This window comes from Pelecanus crispus, chromosome 7 (assembly GCF_030463565.1).
Source record: "Pelecanus crispus isolate bPelCri1 chromosome 7, bPelCri1.pri, whole genome shotgun sequence".
NCBI lineage: Eukaryota > Metazoa > Chordata > Aves > Pelecaniformes > Pelecanidae > Pelecanus > Pelecanus crispus.
In genome coordinates, this window is record NC_134649.1 from 51,720,890 (window position 1) to 51,738,729 (window position 17,840).

A 17,840-nucleotide genomic window follows, 5' to 3' on the forward strand; every position below is an offset into this window, starting at 1 on the left:
CATACCTTCCTGTATGCTGTTCTGGAGATGGTTGACAATAGCTGCTAGGATAGTAGACAGGCTCATCACCTGTGCACACTGTGCCAGGCCTAAGGTAAAGAGCTCATTCCAGCAGGCACGCACGAGGCTTGTATTACAGTCCTGCCTATAAACAACAGAAAATCAAACAACTGTAGGTAGTTTTCATACCAGGTTGGTTGGTATTACCCTATGTGTAATTATGTTAATTATAACAATTAATAAGAAGGATTAATGTATTGCAAGCCACTTTACTAGAAGGCATATATTAGCGTATTACAAGTATTTCAAAAAGCAAAAAGAAGTGATATGCCAACTACAGGAAACCATTTCAGGTTATCTGTAAAATGGTGCTCACCAGTTCTTTACCAAGATACATTTCTACAAATTAAATGCTTGCTTTTGATTCGGCTTTAGCTTCTGTAACCGCAGAAACATCAGATATTGTAGTTATCCCTTCCTCTGCCATCTTCTATTTTATTCTTCAAAAAGGAGAATATTGCATAGTCTTCACACATTTCAAATAATTAATTAAAAATTAAACACTATCATCATTTAAAAATTCAAAATAGTTGAAAAGTGTTCAGATCAGTGCTTAAATTCATTAGAAAGCAAACTGTTCAACAGAGTATGTCCATTTACCCCAGAGCTTGAAATGCAGGTATGGACCTAGCCCAGTGCATAGAGAGGAAAAGTAGTCGTGATGCTGACTCACAGATGTAATGTACATTAAGGTATTCCGGCATTGGACTGGGCATTGTCAGCTGCAAAAAATAAAAGTACAGTACAATACATACAGTTCAGACATGAAAAAAAAATTATCATCAATGAAATAACCAGCTAAAACATTCAAACTACCCTCATCGTCTGCCATAAGCAACTGTGTGACAAGAAACTGTCAAAGGAAAACTGTACAAAATAACTCACTACTACTGGCAAGGAATGCAAAAGGGGAATAGGAGACAAGAAGTTATGTGGGAGAGAGCTCAAATGGTTCCTTTTAAAATGTTTTAATAGTCATTTAATAATACTTAAATCTATAAATTTCATTGCTCTGTGGAGTGTTGGCTAGCATCACAATGCTATAGAAGATCTTTTAAAAACTTTTTAAAAAGAAGCAAAATAAAATCTAAAATCTATCTAAAATGAGAAAGTCATGTATTAGGAATCTACAATACAAAACACCATTAATGGGAATAAGCAGGTTATGATAAAAGTTTGACTACATTAAGTATTACTTATTTCAGTAATGAACTTTGTATTTCTTGAAAGAGTGCAATTTGATTACAGCAAGATGAACACCCTTATTGTTTCTTGCTCACTGTTTACCAGCATGTGTTTGTATTCAACTGAAGCTGAAGCATCTCTAAAATGCAAGACCTTTTTCAGTGGTCTAACCATAAGCATCTAAGAAGACACTGTAACTTCTCTTTATGAAGGAGCCTTTTAGATGTAAGTTTTACACTCTCTAGAATTATAAATTAGTTAAGCAAGACATCATACTATATGGATCATATGGAAAGTCACTAGCAACAGCACGGAAAGTGAAATAAATTTTAAAGCATCCTTCCATCTATGAAAAGGTCTTATGAAATAATACCTATACTCTTTAGATACAGCATGCAAGTGTGAAAATTGTATTAGAAGCTTTGTAACAGCAGATGTTATCCTAGATTATATTGCCAAAATGAAATATAAGAATAAAGAAAACATAGTAAACTAATTTTGGGTTATGTCTTAAGTGTTACTTTGTTCAGTAAGACATTTAAAGAAGCACAGACCTTAAATGTGACATGTGTATCTGTAAGTAGGGGTCCTTCCACTTCAATAATTGGTGTTGACTGATCTCTACTGATTACATGAATATTCCCTCCTCCTGTAGGATCCATCCCATCTGCCAAGTTATGAGCTGCTGTACCATCTGTGGTATTAAGTGCTTTAGCCAAAGTATCAAATGCCCTGAAAAAAAAGTAATAAACAATAAAAGAGCACTTCCTTACACCTTAAAAGAATCCAGAGTAGTGGTCAAATTAAACACTATAAAGCATTTTCTCTTAGAGGTAACATATACAGGAACTGTTTATGCTAAGACACAAGGTCAGACTTTTCATTACAACCTGGCCCCTCTGTACTGTTTAGACATTAATAAAAGAAACAGATCTGCCCATATATTGCTGTATTTACTACTGTAAATCCTGCTCTAATAGTTTTATGCTAGTATTTGTACTATTAAAGGGGTCTCTTGCGCTTACCATTCGCTATGCCCTCCTTCTCACCTTGGAATGAATGTTCAACAGATTATGTGAGGATTATAAACCAGATGCACTCTGGAGAACTCTGCAGTCCCTGTCCTTGATGTCCAGTTTCTTGGAACAGTGGAGAATAGTGTGATTCTCTTGCACAACATGCCTGAATTTCCTTTCCCTTAAGATGAGATATGGCCAGACACTCCTGATCTCACAGTATAGACAGAGCCTTAGAAACCTTATGGCAGTAACAGAAGAGAGACTGGTCCCTGGAGTCCTTGATACTCAAGCTGTAGCTGGGCCATTGCCAAAATAAGGCAGCGTAAATTCACAGAGTCATAGAATCATTTAGGTTGGAAAAGACCTTTAAGGTCATCCAGTCCAACCAGTAACCTAACACTACCAAGTCCACCACTAAACCAATTTAGGGGAGAGTAATAATTTCATGTTACCTGGCTTGGTGGCTGGATTATTTTTTAATGAAAGTAACACTAGGAATCACAAAGGCTGGAAACGATCTCCAAGATCGTCAGTCCAACCATCAACCCAACACCCCCATGCCCACTAAACCATGTCCCAAAGTGCCACGTCTACACGTCTTTTGAGCACCTCCAGGGATGATGACTCCACCACCTCTCTGGGCAGCCTGTTCCAATGCCTGACCACTCTTCCCATGAAGAAATTTCTCCTAATATCCAATCTAAACCTCCCCTGATGCAACCTGAGGACATTTCCTCTCATCCTATCGCTTGTTACCTGGGAGAAGAGCCCAACACCCACCTCACTACACCCTCCTTTCAGGTCGTTGTAAAGAGCGATAAGGTCACCCCTCAGCCTCCTCTTCTCCAGGCTAAATAACCCCAGTTCCCTCCGCCGCTTCTCGTAAGACTTGTTCTCTAGACCCTTTTTATGGTAACAGAGCTTAGATTTGAAGAAGAATTTTGTGCTTCAATTTCATACCAGTGGATAGTATTATGGTATAGTGCTGTTTTGCCAGTATTTTTGTCAAGAAGGGGGTTTTTTGGGGGGGGGGGGGGGGTGTTGGATTTTTTTTTTCTGCTTTAAAGAAAGAGTACAAGGTTGACATAAGTCAAAGTTGCAGCATCAAGTATCTTTAAGTATCAGTTCACTCACTTGAAGACTTTAAATAAAAGGCTTAAGAGCCTGAAGTTAAGCTCCTCTTAAAAATCTTCTACTTGAGAAACAATGGCAGTTTTGAGGCTAAGTATTTTTCTTATTTCACTATATTACCAATTTATGTTGTCCTTCAACTCCCCCCAAAGAACAAAAACCCCTCCAAAAACCCCAAATGTAAAAATCTCAAGGTCTGTTAGAAATTTTAAGATTCCATATTCCTTTTTCCCATATTTCTCCTTAATAAAGACAAGAAAGACTTCAAACTCTTCTAAACATTAAAAAAAAAAGTTTATTAATCTTAATTTAACTACATTTTCCCTACATTACCAGAAGGTATTATGGCAGCACAACCTCAAAAAGAAATCTGCAGTAATACAGACCCCTAAAGAGCAGGGCTAAGGGCATGAGCATTGTGCAGGAGAAGCTTCCATACAACAAGCCTATCAAATAAAACAGTACCGAAGTATTGCTGTTCTCAGAGTCTCTCAAGGTCACAAACTAGTCATTTATTATTTTTCCGAGTATGAAATCTGGTCTAGCTTCAGAACACTACATTTATAACACAGGACACAGCCCTTCACAAGAAGACAACAGCTAAACCTGGATTTCTAAATAATTGTTTTTGTGTTTCAAAGTAGGGGGCAATCTCTGCTGTGTTTGGTGTCACAATGCCAAATTACTTCAATTAATGAGTGTAAGTATACACCATACAGAATACAAATTGCTAAATAAGATGCAACTATAAATGCATACCGTGTAATCTCACTTGCAGATTGCTCTTCTTGTTGAACTTCAGAAGTATCTCCATTATTTAGTGACTCGCTGAGATTAGCAAGAGATGTTACAACATTTGCTAGTGTTCCTAAAGCACCTTGGCTTGTTTCAGCCTAAAAAGGAAGAACCATATTAGTAGATCAAAATTATAGGTGAGGTATCATACATAAATTTTTCCCATTTTTAACCTTTGTTTTCTTTTTCCCTTGTGTACCTTTTCCCTCCTCCTGAACACCTACAGGAAGAACAACGGCTCACAATGATCTTTAAATCCTACTGTAATCATCAATCCTAGCCCCAGCCGACATACCTGTGGCTGACCTTTTGCAGAAGTATGTCCATGAAAAGAAATCACGTTCCTGTTGATCAGCTTATTACCTCCATTCGTACAGATCTTCAGACTTACCCCAACCTTATCTTCTGAAGAGCAAGAATTATTTGTGTCTATGTACATAGCTAAAATAATCTGAATAAATAAATATATATATTCAGAATTTAACTGAAAGAATAATACCTTGGTGTCAGCAGCTAGGAGGACTGTACCATCATCCCTGATCAAAGGCTGCTGAATATTCACAAGCATTCCCGGATCAAGAAGACCTGCTGACCTGTTCAAAAGCATAAGGCATCTGACAGTCAACAGTATTTTACATTAATCAGAAGAATGTGTAACATCTTATGTCAGAATAAAAGGGATTACCAATTTTTGAATTAACAATTTAATGAAGTTCAGTTTATTCGTCAGGTAAGTCTTTCTGAAACAGTTTCCAAAAAGTAGCTTGAAAGACAGAAAGACTGGAATATGTTTCCCCTTCCTGTGCAAAAGCAATGACAACTTCCCAAATAGATATCCTCTCATTTGTTTTTTATGCTTATTCCGTCTTAAGGAAAGCTGTTGTCTTCTCATGCTCTCAGAAGTCACTTAATAGCTCTAGAGTTATGCATTAGACTTCAGAGGAAGGCATAACTCTGCATTCCAAGTTACACAATGGACAGCGTTGAAGAAAAAAATTATGTCAAGAAAATATATTTTACGTTCCAAAATACAGCCATAAACAGTCATGTAATCAAGCTCTACATAAAATCTGTGCTGCCTTTATTTCTGCTACGTTTTGACCAAACAGCCTTTCCCTTTGCTGTATATAATTTAGGGAGACAGTGGGAAGTCTTTGCAGTCAGCAAGGATAAGTTTATTTGTTACTTACATAACACTCCAAGTCTGCATAACCCAATACAAATGCACACATGACAGGTTCAGGCTGCAGGGAATTTATAGTTTAAGATGTCTGAGACTAACAACTAACATTGTGAACTACCACAGGCAGCAAATTATCGTGTGTTACGCAAATCTGAATCCTACATAAATAATAAAGTCACACTTCATGACTATAATATTGTTTATAGGCCTGTAAGGGATCTGTAGCACAAGGAAATCTCAAAGGAGCAAATGTGTCTGTGAGCAGTACTTTTGAAAAATCTGACTTGCAAACAAGAAAAACAATTCTCCAAGAAATTTGCAAGCCAATCTTCCTAACTGCAGTGTCATTTGTTCAACAAAAAATATCTATATAAAAACAATTAAATATGTATATATATAAACTGAATATCGAGATCCCGTATCTTTAGGTAGTTATTATCCATTCATAAACTAACTGGACCAACAGCAGTTTTAAAAATGTGGTATTTAACCTAGAGTTCTTTTTTATCCTATTCAGAAAAAGACAAATCTTGCCTCTGTTTATTATGATACGCATTCCCACACCCACTGCCTATGGAGACAACTGAGAGCATGGGAATCATCTTGGAGTATCTTCTATATAGTAAAAGGAAGTTGCTGTTGTTTTGCTGTTGTTGAAATCGGTCTCTTGGGATCTGAAATCAGCAGTCACTGCCGTCTCTTTTATACTGCCTTTAGGAGAAGGAAGATCGAGTCTGCCATTTGCAGATTTGATTTCAGAGAAGTGCTAACCTGAATGCATGACAGCGTAAGCCTACATGCTTTTTGCTTGAATATCACATATTTGCCCTGCCTGTGCTTTGACCTGGCTGGACAAGAGCCAGCTCTGAACTGAAAACCACCCAGCTGTACTCATACATAAAAACTTTCATGAGAAGCAGAACAATCTAGGTTGGTCTTGGTAATGGAAACATACAATTTGTGAATTGGAGCTCTTTTCTTTCCAATTCTTTAGAGCAGAGGGGAGAAAAAAAAAAAAAAAAAAAAGAGTACAGGCGTGCCTGCAAAGTAATATGCACAAATAACCTTAAACAAGACCCTTTAAACTGAGGTACTCACCGCGTCCCATCTTTTTCTGCCACAAATGTTGGAGTTGCTATTAGAGGGCTTCGTAGATCTTTTCTGATATAGATTTTTTCAGTGGAAGCTGCACAGTTGGTTGGTTTTTCACGTTGCACATCAAAAGGCTTTCTTTCACTTTGAACCGCTACATAAAGATAGAAACATGCAGATTTGAAAGGAAATAATTCAACTGCAAAATACAAAAAGAAAATAAAATTCTCCCAGTAGGATTTCAGTTTGCACGGTCATGATGGTGTATCAGCTCAGTGCAAAATTGGAAATTTAATATGAAGACTGAAGAAACACAGGCTCCAATTTTACTATACCTGTGATTATGTATATTTTTAACTAAGAAAGTCAGAGATTGACCATTTGCTTTAAGTTTTGCTGAACTGGAGTCAAAGCTTCCCATTTCATTGGCATTTAATAAGATGGAACATTCTGCAAAATGTGTTTTCAAATTTTTTTTTTTTTTCAACAGGCAAATCTATACCTAAATGTAAGATGCAGTCATACTCTGGCTGATTCAAAACAATGCAAACCCAGAATGAACCCCGAAAAAGTCAAAACAGGCAAGTTATGCAAGAGATGCAGGTAAATTCCCTGGGAGACGAGTCTCTGCATGATGTGCAATTCACTCACATCCATTCATTCCACCCAGTTATGGAACAGTGTTCCAAAACTAACCTTTTCAGTATTTAAAATAGTTCTACTTGATAACTGGAAGACAATAAGCTCAGTCTCCAATGTGACAAACAAGTGTGGTAAATCTTTTAATAAAAATAGTAAGAAACCGTAACTTTCTAATTTTAAAGGAAATGAAGAGTGCATCTTTACAATATTAAGGTATTATAATTAAACAGATTACAGAAAGTTATCTGGAATCTAAGTCACTAAACTTCATAAACTCCTCTATAGCTTGGCATAACATTCGACTGCATTGATCTTTCACCTGAAAATGAGGTTAATAAAATGAATGAAAGACCATGACGATAATATAAAGAATTTTTAAAAGCGCTGTACTAATACTAATTCTCACACACTTTGCAAATGTAAGGCATAATGTAAGTGGAGACAATAATTCTATGCTATTCATTGTACCAATTAATCATACAGCAGCTATTTCTCTAGAAGATTAACATTATTAACAAGCGAACAAAAAAATTCAGCCCTCCTCTTTAGCCCTTTTGAATATAACAGTAAAATACATGGATATGTCTCTATCTATCCTCATAACTAGCAAGAGTTATTTAGTTCATTAATTTATTTTTGCTAATATTGTTACTGTCAGCAAAATTTAAGGGCTTAAAAGTAGGTATATCCATTTTGTTGGCTTGGTGGATACATAAATATTAATCAGAAACCTGACCCGATGCCCAGTAAAGTCAGTGAGCATATATCCTAATTACACTGGGATAAGAAAGGTTTAGGTTCTGGAAATGCAGCAATTTCTCTTGTACAATGTCTCCCCCTATAGTCAGCACAGCATGCACAAAGCACAACAATCATCACTACAGGTCTGGAGTTCCAGAGTGCAAATGCAACAAAGATCTCCCTATTTACAGCTTAAAGTTCTGCCTCCCTTGAACTCAGTGGTTGGAACTTCCTGCCTAGATCAGAGTGGAAAAAGAAAAGTATTTGTTGCTTCACCTTAAATTCTCCATAAATTTATCACAAAACAACCAGATAATAGGCTTCACAAAGTGCTGGACTGAAGCAGCAGAGGTGCTATAAACTGGAAACAAAATACATTGAAAGAAGTGTTTGGATGCTAGCTCTGGAATTGCACAAAGCACCACATACAAACATGAAAGTATATTGTTTAAAATATGACAGTTTATACAATGCCTCATAATACAATACTCACAAATGACCGAATTAATATAAAAATTAAAAAAAAAAAAAGACGTCCACTACTTTCTATCACTGGATGAAAAAGCAGCAAAAATAAACCAGAAGGAAAGCAGATTCTGAACAATGGAACATCAGACTCAGATTTATGTCTATCCATGGTAAAATATTTTGTATTATAAACATACGCTGTGTTTGAAACATGCATTCTAAGTGAGGCTCTAACTGGGCTCCTCAAAGACCACAGTAGTATGACACATGGCTCAAAATAAATCACTACTGCACCTCAGACGTAACATGGTGATGAAACACAGGTACAGTAGATGCTTTTGCTGCCGAAAGTTCTGTTTCCTTCAAGCAACATACGCCAAAATGGAGAGAACACACTAAAAAGTGGTAGTCAACATATTTATTATTTGGTAGGCACAGTATCACATTGGGTACTTAACACTCACATTCCATTTTCATGCCCATCTCTAGACATTTCTTAAGCCTACAAAATTGGCAGCGATTCCGATGGTGTTTATTGATGATACAGTCCTGGTTGCTACGACAACTGTAGGTCAAATTCTTCCTCACACTCCTTTTAAAGAAACCTTTGCATCCCTCACAACTGACAGCACCATAGTGACGACCTAGGAAACATATATATTGTTATCAGATGGAAATTACTTCTATTTTAGCATAAAAATATTTATTTATCTTAAGCAAGAAAAACATTGTAAACGTCACCCTTTAAATTTATTTTGTATTCTTACCATCATTTTGGACCATGAAAGCATTGTTAAAGTCTTACAGGATGTTTCTTGTTCATCTTGTGTCAGGGCTTTTTGGTGGGATAGGGGAGAGGAGAGAGGAAGGCTAAGCCTATTTCTGAATAAGAGGCCTGTGAAGTGGTAGTTGCCATTCTGGACAAGTACAAATGCAATTCTATCTGCTGTTACAGATTATAGGATACATTAGGAGAACATGCAGGCTAAGAGTTTAAGTGATTTCAGAACGTAAGTAATTTTACAATAAAAGTTGAAATGCAATCTTAATTTAAAATACGTATCAATTCTGGTATGGTTTTAATTACATAAACACTTAAAAAAAGAAAAGAAAGCAAGACAGAGACAGAAAGGTGTCTTCTCTGTAGCATGAGAGCACAGTCCACTTCCTCAGCTAACACAGGAACTTTACCTCATAGACTCCTTGTAACTGCATGGATCTGAAACACTGAGGATTCACTTGATCTCTACTTGCCTTTTTCTGTGATAGTAAAGACCAAAATCTAACAGGAAGTCTTAAGTTTGTTAGAGACCACTAGGAAGTGTTTTCCTGGAGCAGGTAGACTTTTCTAGCTGACATGTTTATTGCATGGTTGCCCATAGCTGTGGGAAACCAGACTAAACACTTCAAACAGTCTCCTTCAGTTACCAGGAGCTATTCAATCATTATTTTGTCTTTCACCACATGCCGATTTATCATACGCTCTAGGTGAACTACAAACTAATATTCTTCCAAGCAGAGTTTAACTATTCTGTGTGTACAGATACAAAGTACAATGTTATCTTTTTCCATTTTAGACTCAGTTGCTTTTGCCATCAGCCTGGCTAAAATCAGTTAAAGTACATGAAACCTCCTCCTTTCATCCCAGTCATCCTTTCAATCAAGTTTCTTGAATACTACTTTCTGTACTTCCTTACCTGATGCTTTATCGCCACAGACTACACAATATTCTACTACCTGGGGCCGCTGAACATCAGCTTTTCCCAGCAAACGTTCCACCGAAGCAGAGTCTGTCACTATCTAAAACAAAATTCCAGAACAAAAAGAGATATTTAGCCAGTCTTTTCTTCTGATGTGAAAGTATGGAGCTTTGCCTACAGAAAAAGATTGGTGTATCAACTGGGAAGAGGTAGGTGAATATGAGAATAAGTATGACATGTGGAATGAAATTAAGTAGTATAAAATGCAAGTTAATGAGAGTTTTTACTGTCAATAGTGAGATGATTCAAACAGTCATAGCAAAATAAATTCCACATAAAACACCTAGCTTTGTTCAGTACAAATAAGTTTCTTCACTTGTGCAGTCAACAGTATTCTTCCCTTCTTGCAATTACTCTCAAACACCTGCTGTATTTTAGCCAAAGATGGTTGTATTTCACATGCTGTTCCCACTGATCCCTTCTCTAGCTATTAGGGGTATACGGTTCAGAGGGGACAGCCTTAAGCTGAGATCCATTATAGAAATAGTTTAGCTTCTGAAGGCCTTGGATTCCAAAACTTCCGTTCAGAATATTTCACTTAACACAGAAAATTTTTTAAAAAAACACACCCCTCTGTAACATCAGATAACCCATTTAGCATAGTAAAATAAATTTTAAAAGATTGTTAATACAATTTTTCAAATGTTTATGTAATAATGATACTTCTCCCTGTAAAATATTCTCCATTTTAACAGTAGCAATAGGGACCAGGTGCCTCTCCCCCCCCGCCCCCCCCCAAGAATGCTAGGAAGAAATCTCACATTTCACTAGAGATAGATTATTGTTTACATATTTTGTTTTGCAAAGCTCCCGTTGGTCTGGATTATGCTCAAGACCCACAAAAAACTATAACAGAGCATACTTCTGCTCCAAAGAGCTTTTACTACAATGTCTTGATACTGCATTGTGAATGTAAGTTTGCTCAGGTGAGTTGTATCTCTGCGTATCTGTGAATCTTGAACAGGCATCTGAAATCCTGGCACTCCTCACAAGCACCATCTTAATATTTGCTTATGCCTTTGGAATTTTAACGAGAACACACAACAAGGTGTGACGAGTGCAATGGAATGCATGAGGAACGTGAAGACGGGAGGATTTGTGATTGAATAACAAAGCCTACAATTAGTATGGTCTAATCCACGTCATTTAGAGAACTATTGTGATTTGTCTTAAAGCAATTATAGACTTAAATAATCTAAAAATAAAAAACTGCAAAACCAAAAATCTATGGTCTATCTCAATTACTATTTTTACCTGAATTCTGCCCGGCACAATGTTGTCTGTGGTGGTAAAGATAAGCTGTTTGGCATTAGATGTCTCAGGTGCTGCCAATATCACCTTTCCTGCACCGGTTCCATCTGGACTGGCTAAAATAAACTGTTGCTTTGGAGACACAGCTGAGTCCACTGCTGTCACTATTTGGATTTTTTGACCCGTTTGCTGATCTGTCACAATCTGTAAAACACATTGAAGAATTTTATGAGCCACAGTAAACTTTACGTTTTAAAACCTTTCATTCTGTCTCAGAATTATATGATACTCTCTGATAATTGTCCTTGTTATTTAATATTTTGTATTTGTACATTTATTACACTGGTACAAAGTTATTGCAGCTACCTACATAAGTGCAAAACAATAAAACTGAACTAAATATATATGTATATAATATATATGTATCTGCATACCTACCGCATAGACGGAAAATACTAGACAGAGTTGTGAAAAGTGTGAGTCTGATATTGTTAATAATGAAGAGATGTGGGGAGATCTTGTAATCACATTTACTGTTCAAAGGAGTTAGATATAGTGGATCCCAGACAGAATAAGAACAAAATGTAATGTTAAGGACTGCATCTGATGAATGGCAGGTATATATGCAGGGTATACTCTGCCTAGTGAGACAGTATCACAGAAATTTCATAGAATCATAGAATATCTTGAGTTGGAAGGGACCCATAAGGATCATCAATCCAACTCCCTGCTCCTCGCAGGACTACCTAACACTAAACCATATGACTAAGAGGGTCATCCGGATGAACTCTTGACAGGCTTGGTGCTGTAACCACTTCCCTGGGGAGCATGTTCCAGTGACCGACCACCCTCTCAGTGAAGAACCTTTTTCCTTATGTCCAACCTGAACTCCCCTTGACGCAGCTTCATTCCTTTTCCTCATGTCCTATTGCTGGTCAGAAGAGAGAGGAAATCAGCACCTCCCCCCTCCGCTGCCCTCCTTGAGGAAGCTGTAGAGTGTGCTTGAGGGCACCCCCTCAGCCTTCTCTTCTCCAACCTGAACAAACCAAGTGACCTCAGCTGCTCCTTGCAAGTCTTGCCCTCGAGACCCTTCACCATCTTGGTCGCACTCCTCTGGACACACTCTTGATGTCCTTCTTATATTGAGGTGCCTAAAACTGCACACAGTACTCGAGGTGGGGCCACACCAGTGCAGCGTAGAGTGGGCCAGCCACCTCCCTTGACCAGCTAGCGATGCTGTGCTTGATGCACCCCAGGACACAGTCGGCCCTTTTGGCTGTCAGGGCACACCGCTGACTCACATTCAACTTGCCATCAACCCAAACCCCCAGATCGCTTTCCTCAGGGCTGCTCTCCAGCCTCTTGTCCCCCTATTTGTACGTATAACCAGGATTACCCTGTCCCAGGTGCAGAATCCAGCACTTGCTTTTGTTAAATTTCATATGGTTGGTGACTTCCCAGCTCTCTAGTCTCTCTCAATCTCTCTAAGGCCTCTCTACCCTTGAGGGAGTCCACAGCTCCTTCTAATTTAGTATCATTGGCAAACTTACTTAACGTACATTCGACTCCTACCTCCAGATCATTTATAAAAACATTAAATTAAAAATTACTCCAGCTGACAGAAGAAGCATAGTGGTACATTCTTGAGACTTGTAGTCATTTTGTATACACCTATGAAAGCTATTTTGATAAAATTAATTTACGTATTTAGCTTAATGTCAGAGTTAAAACTACTACTGAAAATAAAATGTTAAGTGAATTGACACACACTGATATTTCTATTAAATTGACTGTATTAGGTGTCACCATAACGGTGTATTTATTCCCTAATTTTGATTACCTAGACTTTTTATCTAGTTGTCATGTCCTTTTTGTGTAGTATGTCTTACAGAAAGTAAGACATATGCTAACAGTTTAATAGTAAGACTATGCTAATAATTTTATTAAGCCAGAATGCCTTAAAAAGGCATTAGAACTACCCAAAGCAGGAGTTGAATTACAGAGCTGATGATTTTTCTAGGTTACAGAAACTCTTCAAGAAAGATTCATCTTGCATTTTGTGATTACAAACCTAAAGAAACCTGCACAAAGGAAATGGTACTCAAAGCTGGGGATGAAGCCAGCCTACTATTGAATTTTGGACAAGACAGAGCTTTTCAGGGACACTCTATGTTCTTGTATTTACAGAACAGAGTAAGCCATTTTAGGTCTCCTATGCATAAACATTTCAGTGCATTAAGTGTATGGAGTCTACAAACATAAAGCTCCAAAGAAGCTCAAAGGTTAAAGGACAATCATTACCACTCAGTCCCTTTGTTGTAAAACTGTGAAGTTGTTAAGCTCCCCAGAGTGTTCCCTGCCGAGATTTCTTCAGCCTCCATCATCTTCATATAGATCTTAACTAACAGGACAATTCACAGTAAAATCTAATCTTGGATTATGACTGACACCACTATGATATTGCCTGTATTTGTTTTGAGGAAGCAGGAATACTCTTTTCGCATCCTAGTATTCTCCTCCATCATGGAGTCGTAGGGTTTTTTTCAGAAATATCAGTGATATAAGAGGTAGATTATTTTGCAGACTTGAACAAAAGTTATAGTGTAAATACCTACCTTCTGAATGCTGAATATTCAGTATGCTTCAGTTATACATGTTGTGAGAACATCTACCTTGCAATGAAATATTGATACATATTGATATGGTTACTCTACCAGGCAAAATAGAGATTATGTTACCAGACAACTGTATCAAAAATAGAAACCTTCCGTCACAACAGAATCTTGAGAATCAGCGTGTGAAACAATAAGGCCCCCTGCTCCCACCTTTTGTTGATAACTTTAACGAATAACATCTTAGATAAAACACACAGCTAAATGTTGTCGAAGAACATCTCCTTGGTGCTGTCTATAAAGAAAAATCATAGAGACTTCTTTGTAATTTTTCATGGATCAGATATAGGCACTGATGATAATAAATAACTAAGACAAAAAAATTAGGCTGAATAAGAAGTGAACGATATTTCGGTTCAGAAGAAAAACTAATGATGTACATCCTTATACATAATGCAATTTGAATCTTTGAAAATAACATTACAGAAAAAAAGGTATTGTGTATAGTAAGTACAATGACAATGTCAAAATCATTTAAAAGGTGTTTTTAGGGCTGTTCACAGGGGCAGTACCCACCCACCCTCATCAAGACATATCTCAAGAGTGGATCCTGTGAGGGAGGCTGCCTTTCCAGGGCTGTTCCAAATGCCCTGGAGTACAAGATCCTCTTCTCCAGAACCACCTCTGGCAGAAGTACACGGGAGTATTGTACTGGCACAGAACAAGGTCAAGGAGGGCAAAAGCTCAGTATTGCAGTACTGCAACACTCTAGTAACATTAATACTTACTAATTCTTGTATCATTGTAACTGCATACGTTCTGATACATTAATGGTATCTTTGTATTATCTATCAGTAACAACAACCCACTGTGCAGCATTCCCAAAGGCTAACTTTATCCTAAATAGGCTAGTCCTCCACTGGCTCCTAAATATGGCACAGAGAGAGAGAGGAAGGCCCTTGGAGATGATCTTAGGCGTTCTCTTGACAGTGTCTGCCCATTTGCTATGGCTAGAGCTCACGAGACTTGTACATGTGGGCTAAGTTTAACCTCTGCAAATACTCCTCCCTGACTACGTCACCAATACAATTATTATATACAGCCAGAGCCAGCTAGTCATCACCCAACAGATGCTGAGGGAGAAAGAGAATTTTAGTTTGCACTAAAAATTAGCTGTTCTCACAAAATTTAAGGAAGTCTTCCATAGACTTTAGCATGCTTTCGTATAAACCTAAGTGGGAGGAGAAGAGAGAAAAAAAAAAAAAAAAAAAAGAAAGATGTAATAGTTACTTAATCAACGGATTTTTACCTGAATGCGTTGTGGTGAAGCTACAGAGGAGTCTGTGGAAATTATCTGGATACGTTGGGAAGGGCTGGTCATCACTGGTGATTCAGATAGTGAAGTCTGAACAGTCTGCACCTGTAAATAACATACAGAATTTTAATTTACTGTTACAGTACTGAACACTTTTAAAAATACATATATTTATTAAAGACCAGATGGCCCTATAGCATGGAATCTAAATTTATTGGAAAGGTTAGATTCATTAAACCAACTTGGATTTGTTTTCAATGAATTATCAGAATATTGGCTTGTTTTGGGAACAGAATGAATCTGACCGATGACCAAAACCACAAAACCAAACCACCACCACCCCACCCCAAATAAATCACTGGATAATTACTATGTGATCCTTCAGCTTACTGAAATGCAAAAATACTTTTTTCAACTTCCGATTATATATTTGCCTCATTTTTTGCTTCTGTAAAAACAAAATACACTGTATACACAACAATGTATAATGTTAAATATTTCACTTTTTAATAATTGTGAAGTATTTTATTAACTACCTTTTTAATTTTCAGGTAGCCCAGATTTAGAAAAGCTTTCTCTAGGCCCCTCAATAAAAATGTCCTCAACCCCAGGAACATATATGGGACAAAAGATACATGGAATCTGCTGGAGGAGTGCACAGAACTCCATCTATGAAGCCTTCTGAAAGCGTGGTGTCTATACAGTTCACTTGGAGAATACCGTGATTTCATTTTTCAAGTAAAAGTAAAAACAGTTTTAACTGTCCAATATTTTTAAGGTAAAAAGTTAAAATTAAGATGGCTGGTTATCTGGATATCTGTGTTTTAGACGGCAGAATAAATCAGAATTCCAGTTGTTCAGTGTGCTCATATCCTCTCCCCCTTTTTATTGTCCCCCAATTTCTGTTTTTCTACTTCAGAGTGGTGTGGAATTTTTCAGGAATCTATGCTCCAACAGATCACCAATATATTCAACATGTATTCAGGTGTATGTGGTTAATTCTTATTATTCTAGTGAGGATTTCACTAGCATGACAGAGATTGAATTTGGAACTACAACTCAATACTATTGTTTCTTGTTCTATTCCATATCTTTCTAGAGCACCAAACTATAATGCAAATCTAGTTCTGAATGCCTAGAAAAAGCTTGAAAAACACCCATTAAATAGCTATTTTCAGAGCAAAACTGTTAAATGTTAAATTAAACATGCAAGATAACATCAGCTTGACAGCCTTATCTTCTGTTTACAGAAGGGATATGGCATTGGTAATGTACATTTACACACATAATTCTACAGTTGTACATATTTAGACTTTGTGCTTGTTCATCCTCAGATTTATTGATGCAACTGTTAGTACTAATTGTTCCTTCTTAATGACTGTAAATGTAGTATAGACAAAGCACTTGTATTCTAGTCCTTACAGTCAGCTCACAGGTAGAAAGGTACTGCTTGCCACTCCCCACAGCCATCCAGTCCCATTTTTATTAAGCTTAGGATATACAGATGCTTATAAAAAGTACCTTATTTAGTATTATTGGGGTTCCTTCAGATATAAACATCAGCTGAAGCTACTATATCGGCCTTTAACACAGAGAAGTATCTGCAGATGTAGATGTCTATATGTATTTTTTTCACTATTGGTATGTGCATTTTTGCCATTCTTAGTTTGGAACCTGACCACACAAAAAATTGGGCTTAAACAAACAAAATGAAACAAGATACATCAAAATTATCCTGGAAGTTCATGAAGAATTAGAACATGGTTAGTTCCAGATCTCTTTTTGTTTGTTTGTTTTCAATAAAGTAGAGGGAAAGCTACGTCATTCCGCTATTTCCAATATAGTAACTTAGAAGAAAATTATATACGCTTATTTGTGCTGTAGTCATTACGAAAGCTCCGCTTTCTTGGTGCACTTCACAGGTTATTAGTCTGTGACATGGCTCAACATTTTGACTCTTGTGAGAAAATTCGAAACAAAGGAGATAATTTGGTTCTAAAGCCATACACTGTATATGTTCAATAGTATTTTCAAAAAAGTTGCAAAAATATTTGAACAGTTAGTGCACACAAGACACTAGTATTTTGGTGTAGACTACAGCAACTCCAGAGGTGACATTACTGTCCATGGTGAACCGCACAACATGGATACTTTTTCAGTCACATTCTTTATTGAAAGTTATTATATAAAATGATGGAAAAACACAATAATATTTAGAAGACTACTGACAGCAAATTTTTACACATGAAGCATGTCTGAATAACAAGCATTGTAAATTCTTACAGTACGCTATGGATTTTTACAGACATTCCATTTCAATTTGAATAAAATACTGCAGTGACATACTCTGTAAAAAAAAATGAAGACAATATGGCACTACTGATTTCTTCTACACTCAGTGTAACCCACAACTACTTATTTGAAAACAATGCATATAGGCCAAACCTCTGTTCTACAATGTCAATGACTTAGCAGCCTGGATTTTTACATAAGTCTGCCTAATGCTAAATAAATCTTACATTTTAAAACAGATTTTACATTTTGATAATGTCATAATTTTAAATAATTTTGTATTTTAAATTGTAT

At 36.9% G+C, this 17,840-nt stretch overlaps 1 protein-coding gene across 5 annotated transcripts in view; it reads right to left on the bottom strand.

Moving 5' to 3' along the window:
* Positions 1 to 17,840, bottom strand: part of NR2C2 (nuclear receptor subfamily 2 group C member 2) — a 41,525-nt gene that overhangs the window by 10,273 nt on the left and 13,412 nt on the right. For 3 of the 5 annotated variants that reach the window (XM_075713794.1, XM_075713797.1, XM_075713798.1), the window contains exons 3-12: positions 15,249 to 15,359; positions 11,331 to 11,531; positions 10,014 to 10,116; positions 8,781 to 8,960; positions 6,472 to 6,619; positions 4,690 to 4,804; positions 4,155 to 4,288; positions 1,800 to 1,977; positions 661 to 782; positions 6 to 145 (exon numbers count right to left, since the gene is read on the bottom strand). In XM_075713794.1, coding sequence (XP_075569909.1) covers positions 6 to 145; positions 661 to 782; positions 1,800 to 1,977; positions 4,155 to 4,288; positions 4,690 to 4,804; positions 6,472 to 6,619; positions 8,781 to 8,960; positions 10,014 to 10,116; positions 11,331 to 11,531; positions 15,249 to 15,359 — 1,432 coding nt within the window. The remainder of the gene's footprint in view (positions 1 to 5; positions 146 to 660; positions 783 to 1,799; positions 1,978 to 4,154; positions 4,289 to 4,689; positions 4,805 to 6,471; positions 6,620 to 8,780; positions 8,961 to 10,013; positions 10,117 to 11,330; positions 11,532 to 15,248; positions 15,360 to 17,840) is intronic. The other 2 variants (XM_075713795.1, XM_075713799.1) reach the window with 1 other exon arrangement.